Raw genomic sequence first — 16,037 nt, 5'->3', positions numbered from 1 at the left:
ACGCGAGGAGTGTTGATCACGCCTATATCCCATTTCTTCGTGGCTACGCAAGGAATATACATTAACTCGAATATTACCAGTAGAAGAAGGCGCGCCTACGTGTGAGGAATCTTTCTCTTTAAGCATCATTTAGCAAAATTATTCGTTTATCCCAGCTAGCCGTTATCTACCACCATAGATAAGTTTTCCAATTCCCGACTTGTGTTCTGTAAGAATAAGGTGACTCATTGTTATGAAGTGTCCATTTTGTTTTGGAGATAAAATTAGTCTTCTCATTTCGGGAAGTTCCAAAGTTGACTGCAGAAAAAGAATACAAAATTCTACGTCTATATAACTACAGTGCCAATCACACAAAAATAGAAATTGTTCACGACACCATTTATAATGGCATTAAACTATTTTCTTAAGATATATGTAAAGTTTCCAGCCATCTTCAATGCTGCCAATCATGAGCAGCATCGAAGATAGCTTTTTTTTTTTTTTTTTAACTAAAAATATACTCTTAAGTATTTCTTATGTTCTCGCAGTAGACTCATCATTGCAATGGGGATTTTATAAAATAATATTTATTTATTTCAACCTTCATTGCAATTTTTCTTAACTAAGAACAATTATTTTTTGTGTTTGGAGAAATTGAAATGAGAGAAAACAGCTAAAATAGTTCTGTGGGGTTTATTTCATTGTTACAAGGAAGTACACAGAGCATGACAAGCTCAGAAAATACATGCCGACTAATCAGTGAACTGCGGAATGTTTCACTTTGGAAGTCCACATGAAGAGCTTTTGGCAGAAATATTTTCACCAGAATGATACCAAGCAAAAGGATTACAGACTTTTATTGGATGAATCAGCGACGTCACTCCAGAACTTGGCTGCCTGCAGTGTCATCTTTCCTAAAAGGAATAAAATAAATGTAAATTAGCGATCTATAAATTATAGATATTAAAAATGGCGTTTTCAAATTCCTACATTTGCGTTTGCATAGCAGGGAGGGATATTATGGAAACTGGTACTTAACTATAGTCCGAAGAAAACAATGAGCGGTTAGTGTGATCATAGAATACCGAGTACGACAAGAAAATGACCTTGAACCACTAATTGTGTTTCTCCTTACTATAATCGAGAGTTCCAAGACTTCAGATGACAAGTATAATTTTAAAACATCGATACTTCACACATAAGAAAAGTATAACAATAGCTAAAGTTACTTAAAGTTAATCAAAAAAAATCAATAAAATCATCAAAATCTATCAGAAATTACCAAACAATTCCTTGAGCTTCGATAGCCATCACCATTTCCTTATAAAATACCTAAACAGCAGCCAAATTATTACTACTTTAAATATACACTGTGCTGCCACATTACTAAGTACACCCCACCTAGTAGCGTGTTGAGCCTCCATTAGCCTTCAAAGCATCCTGAATTCGTCTAGGCATGGATTGAACACGATGCTGAAAACGTTGTGCAAGAATTGAGTACCATGCAGACATGAGTGTGTCACGCAGTTCCTTGAGATTCGACGGAGATGTAGAAGATGGAGATGAGCTGGAAAGGGCTGCAGCGAACAGCCCTTTCCAGGTCATCCCAAAGATATTCAATAGGATTGAGATCCGTGGACTGAGCGGGCCACTGCAGCAAAGAAAAGTCATTGTCGTATTCCTGGAACCCTTCCATAGTGATTCGGGCTTTGTACACCGGCGCATTATCCTGTGGAAGTGACCATCTAACTGACAATAAACTGTCAACATGAACGGATGCACTTGGTCAGCAACGATGTGGCATTCAAACGTGAATCTATGGGTATCAATAAACCAACATGTACCAAGAAAACATTCCTCACACCATAACACTGCCCCCACCACAGTGCACAGTAGTTTTCACTCGTCAGACATGAAGGGTCCATGGAAGTAGTCGTCACTCGTCAGACATGAAGGGTCCATGGATTCATGTTGTTTTCGCCAAATTCTGAGCCTTCCATCAACATGATGCACCAGGAACTTCGACTCGTCAGACCAAGCAACTGTTTTCCAATCCTCGATAGTCCAGTGCTGGTGTTGCTGTGCCCACAGGAGGCGTGCTCTCTTCTTCTTCATTGATAACAAAGGTACGCGATGTGGCTGTCGTAGCCCATTCGCGACAAAGTGCGACTAGTGGTCCTTTGCGATATTTTGTTCTGCGCACCAAGGTTGTATTCTGACGTGATGTGCGACATTGTGGCCCGTCTGTTTGCTTGCACAATTCTAGCCATCCTCCTCTGACCTCTCTCATCAACAAGCGATTTTCTTCCACAGGAGTGCCGTTGAGAGGATGTTTTCTGTTCGTTGCACCATTCCCGATACACTCTTGAAACTGTGATGCGTGAAAAGTTCAGGAGAACTGCCCTTTCAGAGCTGCTTTGTCCAGCACGTCTTGCACCTACTATCATGCCAAGTTCGAAGTCCGTTAGATCACTCCTTTTCTCCATTCTTGCTACGGTTTGTACGCTTAACTGATACTAGAAAGGTTGTTCTGCTGCATTTATCCACAACTGTGGTCATGTGACGTGCAACGTTGTGACAAACTATTTGTGTGCACAGCAGGGGTGTACCTAATAAAGTGGCAGCACAGTGTATGTATTAATTCAACTGATTATGAAGAAACAGTAACTTAGAAAACAGATTCAAAAATTGAAATTATCCTGATTGGATCAGTAAATGCAATCATGAAAGTTACTAACCAATATTAAATACTCAGCTAGAAGTATTAACAAAGAAAGCACGAGTATATGCTGTTCCCTGTAAGTAAATGCAATACATAAGCAGCATAATACTTTGTTGATTAAGATATCGTATAACCAACTGACTCGGTTCGGACTGTTATTGAAATTTAATATTTTGTTGGTAGGTGGAAAAGAAAGAATGAATCTCCCTCCCAGCAAATCGAGCATCGTTCAATAATCAAATTGATGGTCGGCGGAGTTCGGAAAGGGAAGAGTGTCAGTTGATGAGGGATCCAAGGTCTGTTCGGCCACCGGAAAAACAATCAATTCTGAAATAATTTCCATCGTTAAAGAAGAAAAAAAAATGAGAAAACAGAAGAATTATAGTGTCTTGAACAAGTACTTGACGTTTCCCATGGAAACATTTTTATAATAATATATAAGTACTGTATTTGAACATTTCAAAGTTTTTGCAAGATGAGTTCCCAGAAACCTTTCCATTCATGACAAACATCAGATAGCGGAATCAGCAAAAGAAAATTTAAAATAATTATTACTAATTTAGATAGACTTGATAACTGCTGATGAAACTTACATAGATACAAGGATTTGATACATTTTACAAAGATACATTTTAGTAACCTGAATCCAAATTATAAAGCATGTAGTGAAGCACTAGGGATCTCCAACCTCCGAAAATGATTCGAACCCATCCATCAGCTGGAAAAGTGTTGTTCTCGGTTTTCTGGAACCCAAAAGGATCATTGTTAATTGATTACCTTTCACCTAAAACCTCAATAACAGGAAAATGTTATGCCAGCTTTATGACAAAGCTGTAATTCGGTTATTGTCCTAGTAAGGATTCAGGAGCATCAGCAATTAAGGCCATATTACTCCGTGTATATTGTCTGTAAATTGCGTGTGTTCTGAAGTCGTTTTCTGTTTGCTGGTAAAAAAACTCAGGTTTCTGGGAATAAACATCATGCTACCGTCGTCTGAGACCGACTAACTCAGCCACGTGGTGAAAAAGACCCATAAAAATTCATCGTTACCGATGGGACTCCAATTCAGGTCTTTTCCAACACGTGTGGAGAGGACGGCAATTCTACCAACTTTGCTACCCACGAGGGCACTATGATTCGGGGAAAAAACACCAGGAAAATTGAGTCATCGGGTTTTGCTTCCCCATGACAATGCACCCGTGTAGAAAGCCAGATTACACTGGCTAAAATTCATGAACGTGGATTTGAAAAATTAACCAATTTCCCGGTAAAATCCAGATCTGCCCCAAATGGCAGATCTGGGTTATACCGAGAAGGAGATTAATTGCTAAATGTTACAAATTCCAGGATATATGTGAGAAACTTACTCATAACGGTCCAGGCTCGGACAGACGCGATGCAAACATACTCTACCGATGGTGTGTGATTTGACAAGATGCGCCGTCATCAATTAAAGTTAAAAAATTTAAATTTAATCGATGATGAAATGTAAATTTTATCAATAATTCAATGTTAATTTAATGTAAAACCCCTGGATGACTTCCTTTGTTATTAGGGCATTATAAGTTTCGTTTTAAGATAACAGTTCTGAAGAAGAATTCAGGTAACTATTTTAAAAGTCCACCTGCACACACGTTACAATTTTTTATGGTGATCCCACACACGAAAGGTATTACAGAGCGGAGTACTCCGTCCTCTCATTTTTTGACTGGTTGACATTGGACTTGAATTTCAGTACATTGAAATCCGAATGGGTGCCGATTTGTCGAGACACGTGTTCGGACTAATTTGAGAGAAAGAGGTGGAATTATAGATTCTAATTCAGAAGAACGGTTAGTGTCAGGGAAATATCTATTGTATAGAAAAAGCATTAGCAAAAATAGTCTCAAGAGATTAAATGATATCGATAAAACACGCACAATGTGAAGAGAAGGCTCTATACACGTCACCCCTATACAGCACAAAAATGAGGTCAAAAACCAAATTGACTATATCGTGATTAATCAGCGTTTCCAGAGCATTATTAAAAGCACCGAGACAGTGCAGACATTGATTCCGACCACAATCCAGTCATAACGAAGATCAAGCTGAGATTGAAGGCTATTAGGAGAGAGTAACTGATGAAGAAAGTTGACTTAGAGGAGTTTAAAAAAATCAGAAACCTTTGAGTTAATGAAGACGTGCCTTAACGAAAGAATGTAACACATCCATAGGCAGGAGGAGAGGGGAATGGAAGTTCTTTGGATGAGTTTTAAATCTTTTCTGACTGAACCGAGCTAGGGAGGTCTGGGTTATGAGAAATGGCTGAAGGACTAGATGGCAGATGAAATTGGCACTCATGAAGCGGCGCAGAGCATATAAGAATTGCAATGCACTAAGGTACAAGAGGTGAATAGACTGATTAAGAACAAAATTTAAAGAAGCTGAAGGGAGCTGGATCACAGAAAAATGCAGAGAATTAGAAGCCAACGTAAGAAAGGCATGATGATTTCAATCATCACAAAAAGCTTAAAGAGATTTCAGGAATTAATAGAAGGAAACAAAACTTCAATCCGAAATGGCAAAGGTGAGATTATCTCGGAAGAATCAGAAAAACTGGACATGTTCACTAAATACATAAAATACCTCCTCGCCGACAGTGAACGTGAGTAAGATGACAACAACGATGCTGTGGTAGGAGCATCCATCCTAAGATTCGAGGTGGAGGGAGTGATTAAATCAGTGAAGAAGGGAAAAGCCAAAGGACCTGATGAAATCACAGCGGAAATAGTAAAACTGTTCGACTGCAAAAACACTGACATTCTTGTTGAATTATTTAACAGGATTTACGATACGGGCAGCATCTTTCAGGCCAAACTGACATCAATGTTCATCACTCTTCCCAAAAAACTAAACACCAGGACCTGTGGAAACTTCAGACCAATCGGCTTGATGAGCCAAGTCCTCAAAATATTCTTAAAAATAATTCAAAATCTGATTTTCAAGAATTGTGAGGAGTCATTGGGTGATGCGCAGTTTGGATTTAGTGAAGGACTGGGTACAAGAGAAGCACTACGTTTGCCCAGGTCATGATACAAAAGTGCAGAGAACAACAGATCGATGACAGTCTTTGTTTTATTGACTTTGAGAAGGTCTTTAATCGTGTACAACACACCGAGCTCATGAGATCCTTGATGAGTCCCGCCTTGATGAAAAGAACATCCGAATAATTAGAAATCTCTACTGGAACCAAACGGCATCTGTTGTAGTCGACGGCAGAAAGACAGAAAACATCAACGTTGAACGTGGAGTAAGGCAAGGATGTATACTCCCCTACCTGTTTAGCATTTACTCGGACGTCATCTTCAAGAGAGCGTTAGACGAAAGAAATGAAGGAAAATCTGTCAATGGTAGAATGATTAACAACCTTCGCTATGAGGATGACACTGTACTTTGTACAACTAATATACAAACTTACAGATACTCTTCACTCGTGTGAGAGAAGAAAGTGAAAGAATGAGCCGCGGGATTAATGCCAACAAGACTAAGCTCATGGTACTTAATGGGGCGATGCCAATACCACCTCTTATTTTAAAAAGGGGGGGAGGGAGAGTTGACAAATTCAAATATCTAGGCTGTTGGATCAATGACAAAAATTAACTGGATATGGAAATAAAAGCAAAGATTGAAATGACCAGGCAGTATTTCCTTACAATGAAATCTGTTTTGTGCAATGAGAACCTGGATCTCTACCTTAGAATCCACATAATAAGATGTTACGTTTGATCAGTTTTCTTGTGTTGCCTTGGAAAAACCCGTGAATTGCTTAAGAACGTTAAGGAAACAAAAACGGCGTATTTTGGACACCTGATGCGCAATAAAAATGCAATACTACGGCAAATTATTGCGGGGAGAATGGAGGGAAGATCCATGATAAAAGACCCATATCATGGCTAGAAAACATCAAGAAATGTACGGGACTGAACACCGAGCAGCTGTTCAGAGCTACCAGAGACCGAGCAACATTTGCTGTGGTGGTTGCGGACCTCCGTTAGAAGATAGCATACAGAGCAGATGCATAATGTCTTCATCATCATCAGTTGAAGTATTTGCAAATATTATGTAACCTAAACTTCATTAATCCTTATTGACTGCGTAACTCTGATATCGGGAAAGTTTACAACAATCTTATGCAAAGCGGCGAGCATGTAGTACTGTTTTATGATTTCATTTCTTTACAAAATAAAAGTGCCAACGTACTGGCATCAACAGTTCATTTGCATGTCATTGCCTGAAGGATGACCTTAAATCTACTTAATTAGATTCTAATGGACCTCTCATTTCAGAAGTTAAAGTTATAATGAGAAGTAATGAAGGAATTACAGGAAAAACACATTGCGGTGTTTCTATTTCCTTGTCTCATCATGCCAATCCATAAACCTAGTTGTTGCCTAAATTCTTGTTGAATTCATGTTTTATTTGGCTGTACTTCTCCTCCTACAACAGATTATCATTTTAATGGATATCAATATGACAACCATTATGTTATGAAAAAATAATAATAATTTATGGATTTCTATTAATCCGGTTTTAATGAAATTTTTGACGAAGGTACGACGAGTCTTTCTAAAAAAGCCAAATGTAAAACTTTATGAAAATCCATCAAACTAGAGTCGAGTTATTACATGTGGACGGATAGACAAAAATAATAATAATTTTCAAATATCTACTGGTCCGATTTTAATTAAATTTGGCATGGCTCAAAAAGAAATTCTTTCTGAAAGAGAAAAATGTAAAATTTTTTGAAAATCTATCTACTAGGAGCCCAGTTATTACATGCTCACGGACGTACGGGCATGGTGAAAACAATCAACACTTTATGCATTTATGTTAAGGTGCCTAAAAATAAATATAAATTTGTCATTAAGTTTACAGAATTTAATGTTGGCATTGATCATAAAAGTGAGAAATATTAAAAAATTCTGCACAATTAGCAATTTAAAATATGGATACGAAAATTACCACCCGATCATTTTATGTTATGATGTAGATTTTCATTACTACAATCTTCATCCTTGTTACAAAAGTGTCATGTAAACTGCTCTGGAGTGATCTCATTTCGAATTCTAACGAGTCTCTTTAATGGGGCTGTAGTTAGCGGATCTCTGGAGGAAGGAATAGGGTTCATCCAGGAGGTTACAGTTCATAACTGTACGAACTGGAGTATAATAACATTTAGTGCACCACGGTTGGAGTCTTCCATGAACCAAAATTTCCTAAGGACCACAGAGTAAATTTATTTTAAACCAGAAAAAAAAAAAGGATTCATTCTTAAATAATCAGACGCAGAAGCATTATGTGCTTATGGCATCGAGTATGAAATCGGCAGCGGGAGAAATCCTTAAGGGTTTCTTGCAAAAATGACAGTAAAGAGAGCAGCTGATCATTTTAACAGCTTACACATTCAGCCATAATTCCATAAAATTATAATTTGCATCCCTTTCGATTAGTCTACAGACTGAAGCATCCTTGTGTATGCTTTCTTGCTTTAAGGAAAGACATGTTAGAAAGAAAAAGAATATGTTAGACAGCAAACTCAAAACCTCGAGTGAGAGCCAGATTTTTTTTTTATAGAAAATCAACGATTTTCACCATTTTGCGATCATCTGACTGTCTGAGAAAGGATCATGATGAAATATATGAGACTCAGAGACAAGATCCTCGAATCTTTCCAGAGATGCCATTAACACCAAGTTTCATGGACAAAAAAAAAATTCTTCACATGAGCTGAGCTTGTAAATGAATTCCTTCAAAGTAAAGATTCTTCGGAAACAGTGGCCATCCAGCTCTTCGGACCTGAATCTAACTGAACATATTAAGATGCTTTGGGGAGACCAAAATGCAGAATACAGACTTCCTTCCACAACTTCGAGGCACAACGTTCTGCTGTTGTAGAGGAGTGGAGTGTATTATTACAAGTCCTTATCATCAGCCTTGCATGCACGACCTCTCATGCATGCAATGCTGGTGATAAGGGCAACCTACGAAGACAGATTTTGTGGTTAGAACTTAACTAACTTCATGCACTTATCCCTGATACCAGGGTTAAGTGCATGAAGTTCACGATAGCTAAGAGTTTGAATTTTTTTTCCACGGTATAATATAAAAAAATATAAAACGTAAATTTATGTAATAAAAACAAAAAAGGCAGCCACGAATGGAACTGAACCCGTAACTTAATCAAAAAACAAACACGTAGGTTTTAAAAATATTAAACAGTATTTGTTTATCCAGATAAAAATTATCTGTTCTTTCTAAGATTAATAGGGTGAAAAACTTAATGTTTTTCATCTCACAATTGAAAGAGAGAGAGCAGTGCATTTGTTTAAAGTTAACTTTGGTCTAGTTCTGTGCGATGCGAACAGTTCTCCAGAAGTAGCAATTGTTTGCGAGTTCTGTCCACTTTCCAAAGACTTTGGACAAAGAAATCAACTGAGCGCTCCCGTGACAATCCTTTGAAAAATCTTTAATCCTCTCCTGCCACTTTCTAATAACGCCTCCCGAGTCTCCGACATTCCTCTTGAGATTAATGTAAAATAAATAATGCTGACATTTCTCCTCCCGAAAGAAGTTCGTCGCTTCCAGAAGTTGTAGTGTGCAGAGGAGTTTTTAATCCGTTAAGGTTATTTCTTCAACTCGAGTTGGACACGTTTTCCGACAAATACTGTGAGCTATAATAAGCTAATCTCAGATCAGCAGCCATTTGCCCCATGGGTAGACCGCAATCTCGCTTATTCCGACACTTTCCTCCATTGTAGTAAATCCTTGGGTACAAAGCATTGGTCTCCAGTGTCTCATAAACCATCAGAACCCGTATTGAAACTTGAACGGTGTATGGTGTGCAAAATAGACAGACAAAAAGAAGTCGTCGCTTTATTGATCTCAAATTTTCTCCACGAGTTGGAGAAATTCTTCATTCAATTTCTTTCACTTGCCTCTGCTCACAGAGTAATCAGCAACTCCGGGGCAGCCAAATGAATAATACATACTTCTCGTGAACATTGGGAAATTACACGAAGGGATCCAGTTCGTCACGTACGTCTCAAAACGACGGAATACTTAAGTCACGGCCTGATGTCTGGAACACGTACATTAAATCTAAAATTATGACAAAGAAAGTAACCACCCGAAGCACGCTTCCGCTGTCATTCTAATCCCCGTGCATGTAGAAACATCGTAGTTACCTTGTTTTGTAAATGAATTCCGTTTCACTCAATTTTAAAAAGAGAATACATCCCGATATGTATCTACGAACTTGCATAAACAGTTTTTGCGCAACCCCTGTTGTACTCCACGGACACTAATGTGGAAATATCGATGTTCGCAGCACTACGTTGACTGCTAATTTCATTACAGCTTCGTTCTTCGACGAATATTTATTTATTTTTGGTCGGGTTATTACAAACTATAAAATAAACCGAATCGCAAATGCAGATTAGTGTTTCCTTTCTTTTATTTAAAATATTTCGCATAAAATGCAAAGTCGGCTTAAAGAAGAGGTAGAAGAAATAATGGCATAAATGTTTGCGAAAAACAAAAGTAGTTTTTTCATCAAAGCAACTGAGGCATCACTGTACGGCATATGTATTACTAATTTTATAGTACTGCGAAACCATAAACTGAATAAATGCTTTTTTTATGGTGTTTTGGTGTAAGTTAGGTCGATTTTCTGTTTACTGGACGAAAAACCCGAGTTTAAGGGATGAAAAACCATGCTACCTTCGCCTGAGAACGAACAACTGAGCCACGTTGTGAAAGAGGTCCATAAAAATTCCTCCCGTCATCGACAGGACTCGAACTCAGGTCTTTTCCATCCGGTGTGGATAACGGCGATCCTACCATCTGCGCTACCCACGAGGGCCATAAAATCTACGAACAGCGTGGCTAAAGTCAAACTTGAATCGCCAGATTATGAATGGCTTGTGTGAGATCTCCAGCTTCATTTTCGGCCAACAAGCAATTGCGGATTTCGAACACGATTTTTAAAGTTCGAGGAGTAGAAAACTTGCCGTCCCAAATAAATCGGTAGCTGCTATCCATCTTTACTTTCATATCTTTTATGTTCATCCACAGAAAAAGATGACCTACTAGCATTTTACTTTTACTCTACTTCTGGTACTGATCACCTTCATAAATCTCGAGCCATACCGATAACTTCATAACTCCTTTCGTTCTTGACAGAAAGAGATTGAAAGAATTACGGTAAAAAAAAAGACTTTTATAGAAAGTCTCCAGTTGGTCCTGATGGCATTTTTGAAGTTCTTCAAATGTAGGCTTCCCAGTTATCCTGCTCTGAATTATTTTTCAAAGTCATTTATTCTGCAAATACTGGCCTTTTTCTTTCTGCTTAGTTTGTCCATACCTGGCGAAGGGTGTCAGTGGCCTACGAAAGCTTGTGCAATTTGGTGGGGAGGGAAAATTACACACGCCTCTCCGGTTGATCATTGTGTGCAATATCAGAAGAAATTCTGCCTTCTCTTCTCAAGCAATATTTCAGCATTTCCAGTTTTTGCTTTCTCATTTTGCTCCTGAAAATAAATCATCCTACTGAGGGGAAATCCTGGCCATAGATTTCTTTTCGAAATTCACATGAGGGTACAGCAGCGAATTCGTGCATAGGCACGCTAGAAAGCGCCCCTAGGACACCGAATATCGGTAACGCTCCTTATTTCAGTGATCACGTACGAATTATGTTGCAAATTGATGGACTGAATTAAATTACATTACGCTTAACCATTCTTATCAGCAGCCATAAAAATGTGGAAGAGAAAAATTCAGGAGCTCTTCATATTAATTCTTCTAAGAAAGATTCCATTAAAAAAAAAAAGAATCGACTGATTCTGAAGAACCTGCAGGTGGGGCCTCATTTAACGTGGAAGCCACTAAATACAGGCATCCACTCTCAAGGCAGCAAAATCGTAGTAATACTAGTATTACTTGTAATATCTTTGCTCCAGTTTTAATTTATGTGGCAGGTTGAAGAGGGTGCGTCTGTCAAGGCAGTGTGAGAAGTTTCTTCCTTTCGGCACAAAGGTTGGCTCTTCTGGGCATTGCCCGAATCTGCCGTACAGTTGTCACGGAAACATTCTGTGTTCTCCCAGGGAAGATCCCTGCATACCTGCTCGTTGCTATCTGATGTATGCTCTGAAAGAAGAATTCACAAAGAAATTTTGGGTGTCCAGTCGTGCCCGGTGGGACAGGAGGTCGATAGTCTCACCTTAACCTCTGAGCGGAGGCGATTCAATTATGATTTAGATACCATTTAGCAAGCTCAGTGACTAAATATACGCTTTCCTGTCTTCCTTTCATACTATTAGCTGTACTTGGCTACAGTTCTGACTGTCGGCCTGTTGCACCCCAAGCGAACTTGGGTTGAGGTCCAGCTTTTTCAGCAAGGCTTAGCATCTTCAGACATTTGCTTGGAGATCCGGAGTCCGGCTTCCACATTATGATTTACTGTCCATTATATACGGACCTCGGTACACGGCTCGAGCGAGGGACTTTCGCTTTTTATGCACTCAGGGGGCAACAAAATAGTAGTACTCTTATTACTGTACCCTTTTTCATATTGCGAGCAGCGGCATTTACTCTTTGCATCTAGATGTTTCGATAGTTTGACACGGCCCTGGTCACAGAACCTGCTATAAATATGCACACCGGCTTCGAATAGACAATTGCAGAAGTGGGCTGCGTGCAAGATGACACGATAAACAGAATTACCTCATATCATCAAAGTTTCTTGCGACGACCGACTAACTGGTTAAAATAATTTATTAAAATAAAAATTATATATACCGTACATAAGATAAAACAGAAATGAGGAGACAGTCTCCTCCCTCCCCCGCCAGGGAAGGGAATAAAAAGGAATCAAGTCAGAGTGCTCGATTCATCGCCAACATGGCGTGTCGGCAGCGAGGCTACATGGTCTCGATCGATGTGTTCCAATCCGGTCACTGGTTCAGTTCAGAATTGTCGTCTTTCATGCAGCTGAGTTCTGCGTCTGTTTCTCTAGATTCAGATGTAGTTCTTTGTTAGAACTGAGTAGTCACATTTTGTGATGGTGTTTCAGCTTCCGTGAAACGCGGGATTAATTCTAGTTTCCGTGCTTAGTCTTGTCATAATATAGCGTTGCTACGTTAATCCTCTGCAGTTTTCTTTCATATTATCCAGTTTCCGTCTCTGAGTCTTGATCTGTGTTTTGATTGGGTTGCGGATTCATTTCTTGAGATTGTATGGTTTGACGCCTAGCGAATAATTCCTTGGCATAATCAGTGAAGGCTGTGTATGATTCTTTGTCATCCAGGATATATTTTCCTGGTCTTTGGGAGAGTGTTTCAATTTTGTCACCAGTTGACAGCGGAGGTCGTCATATTGGTGGCAGTCGAACATTAGGTGAGCCCAGGTTTCTTGTTCGCAGCAGGTGCAGTTTGAATCGTCGCTATTCCCAGTGCGGTTAGTTTGGCATTTAGGGTGTCATGTACTGCAGGTAAGTTGCAAATAGACCTGGGGCATACTAAGTTGGGAGCTTTGGATGGAATCTGTCCACAGTGGGGAAAAACTTCCTGGTTATCCTGGTTCTTCTGAGATAATTGAGGTGAGGTTTGAACGATAAGTGGGTATCCAGTATGACTCCCAAGTATTTAAGTTCTGTGCTTAGCCGTACGGTTGTGGTGCCAATCTTTATTTGGGGTGGTCTGCGGGTGTCCAGTGCTCCCTTTAAGAGTATAGAATTTTGTTTTTGTTTGTGAAATCTGGAGTAGGTGCAGTCTAGCCCAATCCTGGAGGATTTTCACGGCGCGATTTTCCAATGTTTCTAGTTGTGTTCTAGAATTAGCGCCTATTGTCAGGACGAGGTCGTCCGCAAAAGCCTGCGAGCGGACACCTTCCAAGTCTTTATGTAGGAATTCATCCATCAAGAGGTTCCACAACGTTGGTCCTCGGACTGATCCCTGTGGGCAGCCTCTGAAGATTTTCCTTCTTATTTCTTTGTATGGAGTGTTGACCTTTATTTCTCTATCAGTGAGGTAGCTCCGGAGCACATTGAACATATAATGCATGATATAATGCAACCCGACGCACAAGGCCTGTTTTCTAATAGAATTACCTCAACAGTTCAACTGAATTGATCACCTCAACAAATGCTAGACGCCGATTAACATGGTGTAAGGAGCGCGAATCCTGGACTTCAATCAGTTCCTTCCTGACTGATTGTATCCTCACAACAATGGAGGAGTGTCATGATATGAGGACTCCTTCCATGATTTGGAATAGGCCAATTAGTCGTTATCGACAAAACCATGACTGATGTAAAATACCAGGACAGCCTGGACAATTATGCACTTCCAACATTATGGCAATACTTCGGGGAAGGCCCATACCTGTATCAGCAAGACAACGCGCCATGCCATACTGCTCGGGTCGTAACACAGTGGTGCGAGGACATGGATGTGGAACAGTTGGATTGGCCAGTACAGAGTTTTGATCTGAACCCAATCGAGCATCTTTGGGTACGTGCACGTCGACATAGCCGAACTGGTGACTGCGTTAAAGGCCGAGTGGGGGACCATATTATCTGACATTTATAAATGTCAGATAATATAGTATGCCGCGAATAATATTGATGACCATCATAAAAGCAAAAGGTTTCAGCACAAAATATTAAATAACACAATAAAAACTTTTTTTTTTGTCTTAAGGCAGGTGTCCGTATATTAATGATAGGGCAGTGTATTTCCAGCTGGGGAATTTAGCCAAACAGGCAGAAGATTGGTGCATTGATCCATCTACATTGAGTGTACCAGTCCATTTGTTGGGTATAGAATTTTATCCCTGTAGGAATGACATTGCAAATTTATCTAGAACAACATCAAGAGGAGCCTGTTCTGAGAAACATGCTTGGAATCCTTCAACAACCGGTCTCCCTAATTGGGGTTTGCGTGATTTCTACGGAGAATTCGATTGGTCTTCAATCGGTGCAGTTAGCTTTGACGACTGCCCTAGCCAAAATTATCTTCATGGTTTTGCCTAGGGCAGTCGTCAGGTGCAGAGATGGGTGCATGTGCTTCCAATATGCCCGTTTTAGGATATGAAACTCGGCAGAGAAGATAGATTTATTTTAGGGAATTTTTAAATATCAGCGACATGCGGCAGAAAAGGGTAATCATTTTGATGTAATTGCTGTTAATGTTTTGTCCTCTGTGTATTTGCAGATGTTACCTCAAAATCTATCTTATGAATCGAGCGCACCACAAGTTCATCGAAGTGATCCTTGAAGTGAAGGATCAAACACGCATGCATTGGAAACTACCGCACGATTTATGTAGATGAAAAGGTTGGGAATGTGTAGACAGTAGGGTATCGGCATGCTTTCGATCATGGGTTGAAGTGTAGCAGGACTACTTCAACGAGGACATCATGACTCCGGGTGAGGGGTTGGCATCTGGGCGAAAATGACTGAAGTAAATTGCAAGGATCTTAGGCTAGATGAGGGCTTGAATGATTTGATGCACTAAGGTTTGTACTAAGCTGCTCGGTGTGAACACCTTGACGTTTTCATCAAAATTAAACAACTCATTAGAGTTCTGCACGAGTGGAGCAAATTAAGCTCAAAGAGGATTTCCCTCCCCCACACAGATCATTCTCATGAGTATGTCTCGTTCGATGGAAATGTTAAATTAGGTTCCCGAGAAGTGGTTACAAGAAGTTGAGAATGTCACCACAAAAGGGCACCCACTTTCACTATACACTGCTTCCATGTCCAGATAAATAATTTCCATCTGCTGTTTCTGTTCAAAGAGAAACATAACGCTGTTCGCAGTTGCAAGAGGGTGGTTTGTGATTGTTCATCGTTTAGGTAGCGAGAAGTAAATCTGGGGAGGTTCATATGGTGGGATGTTGCTTATATACTGGGAGCAAAGTCTTCTTCATCAGTTTGAGAAAGCAAAAGGCATTCGAAATAGGGACGTAGTGCTTCACTAAGCTTGGGATGCATACTTTAGCCAGTAGTACGCCGATTCATCTAGTCATTAGAATTCAGAGCAGGGTCAACCTCATACGATATCAACGGGTCACTAGGTATGAGGATCGCTGTTGCTTTTACACATTTTTGTAGGCTTAAGAATTTGGGGATGAGGATAAATACTGACGTGGTTCATTATTAAAAGCCAAGGTTCGACACTGTGAGCGGCAACAAAATTAGGATGATGACGTGGTTCGAGTCAACTGCTGTTTCCGGTAGACTCAATTACAAAAATTTGTTTTTATTTAACACCACATTTTGGGCTCTCTTTTTATTGTC

At 39.7% G+C, this 16,037-nt stretch overlaps 1 protein-coding gene across 1 annotated transcript in view; it reads right to left on the bottom strand.

The window, feature by feature from the left end:
* Window positions 1-656: 656 nt before the first annotated feature.
* Window positions 657-16,037, bottom strand: part of LOC150081116 (uncharacterized) — a 73,401-nt gene continuing 58,020 nt past the window's right edge. Inside the window, exon 4 of the mRNA XM_090381363.1 lies at window positions 657-893. Coding sequence (XP_090237489.1) covers window positions 857-893 — 37 coding nt within the window. The 3' untranslated portion in view covers window positions 657-856. The remainder of the gene's footprint in view (window positions 894-16,037) is intronic.

This window comes from Mastigoproctus giganteus, chromosome 9, assembly GCF_048544385.1.
Source record: "Mastigoproctus giganteus isolate SK-2022 chromosome 9, ASM4854438v1, whole genome shotgun sequence".
Taxonomy (NCBI): domain Eukaryota; kingdom Metazoa; phylum Arthropoda; class Arachnida; order Uropygi; family Thelyphonidae; genus Mastigoproctus; species Mastigoproctus giganteus.
The sequence above is the reverse complement of the archived record's forward strand: the minus strand, read 5'-3'. Positions and strand labels throughout refer to the sequence as shown.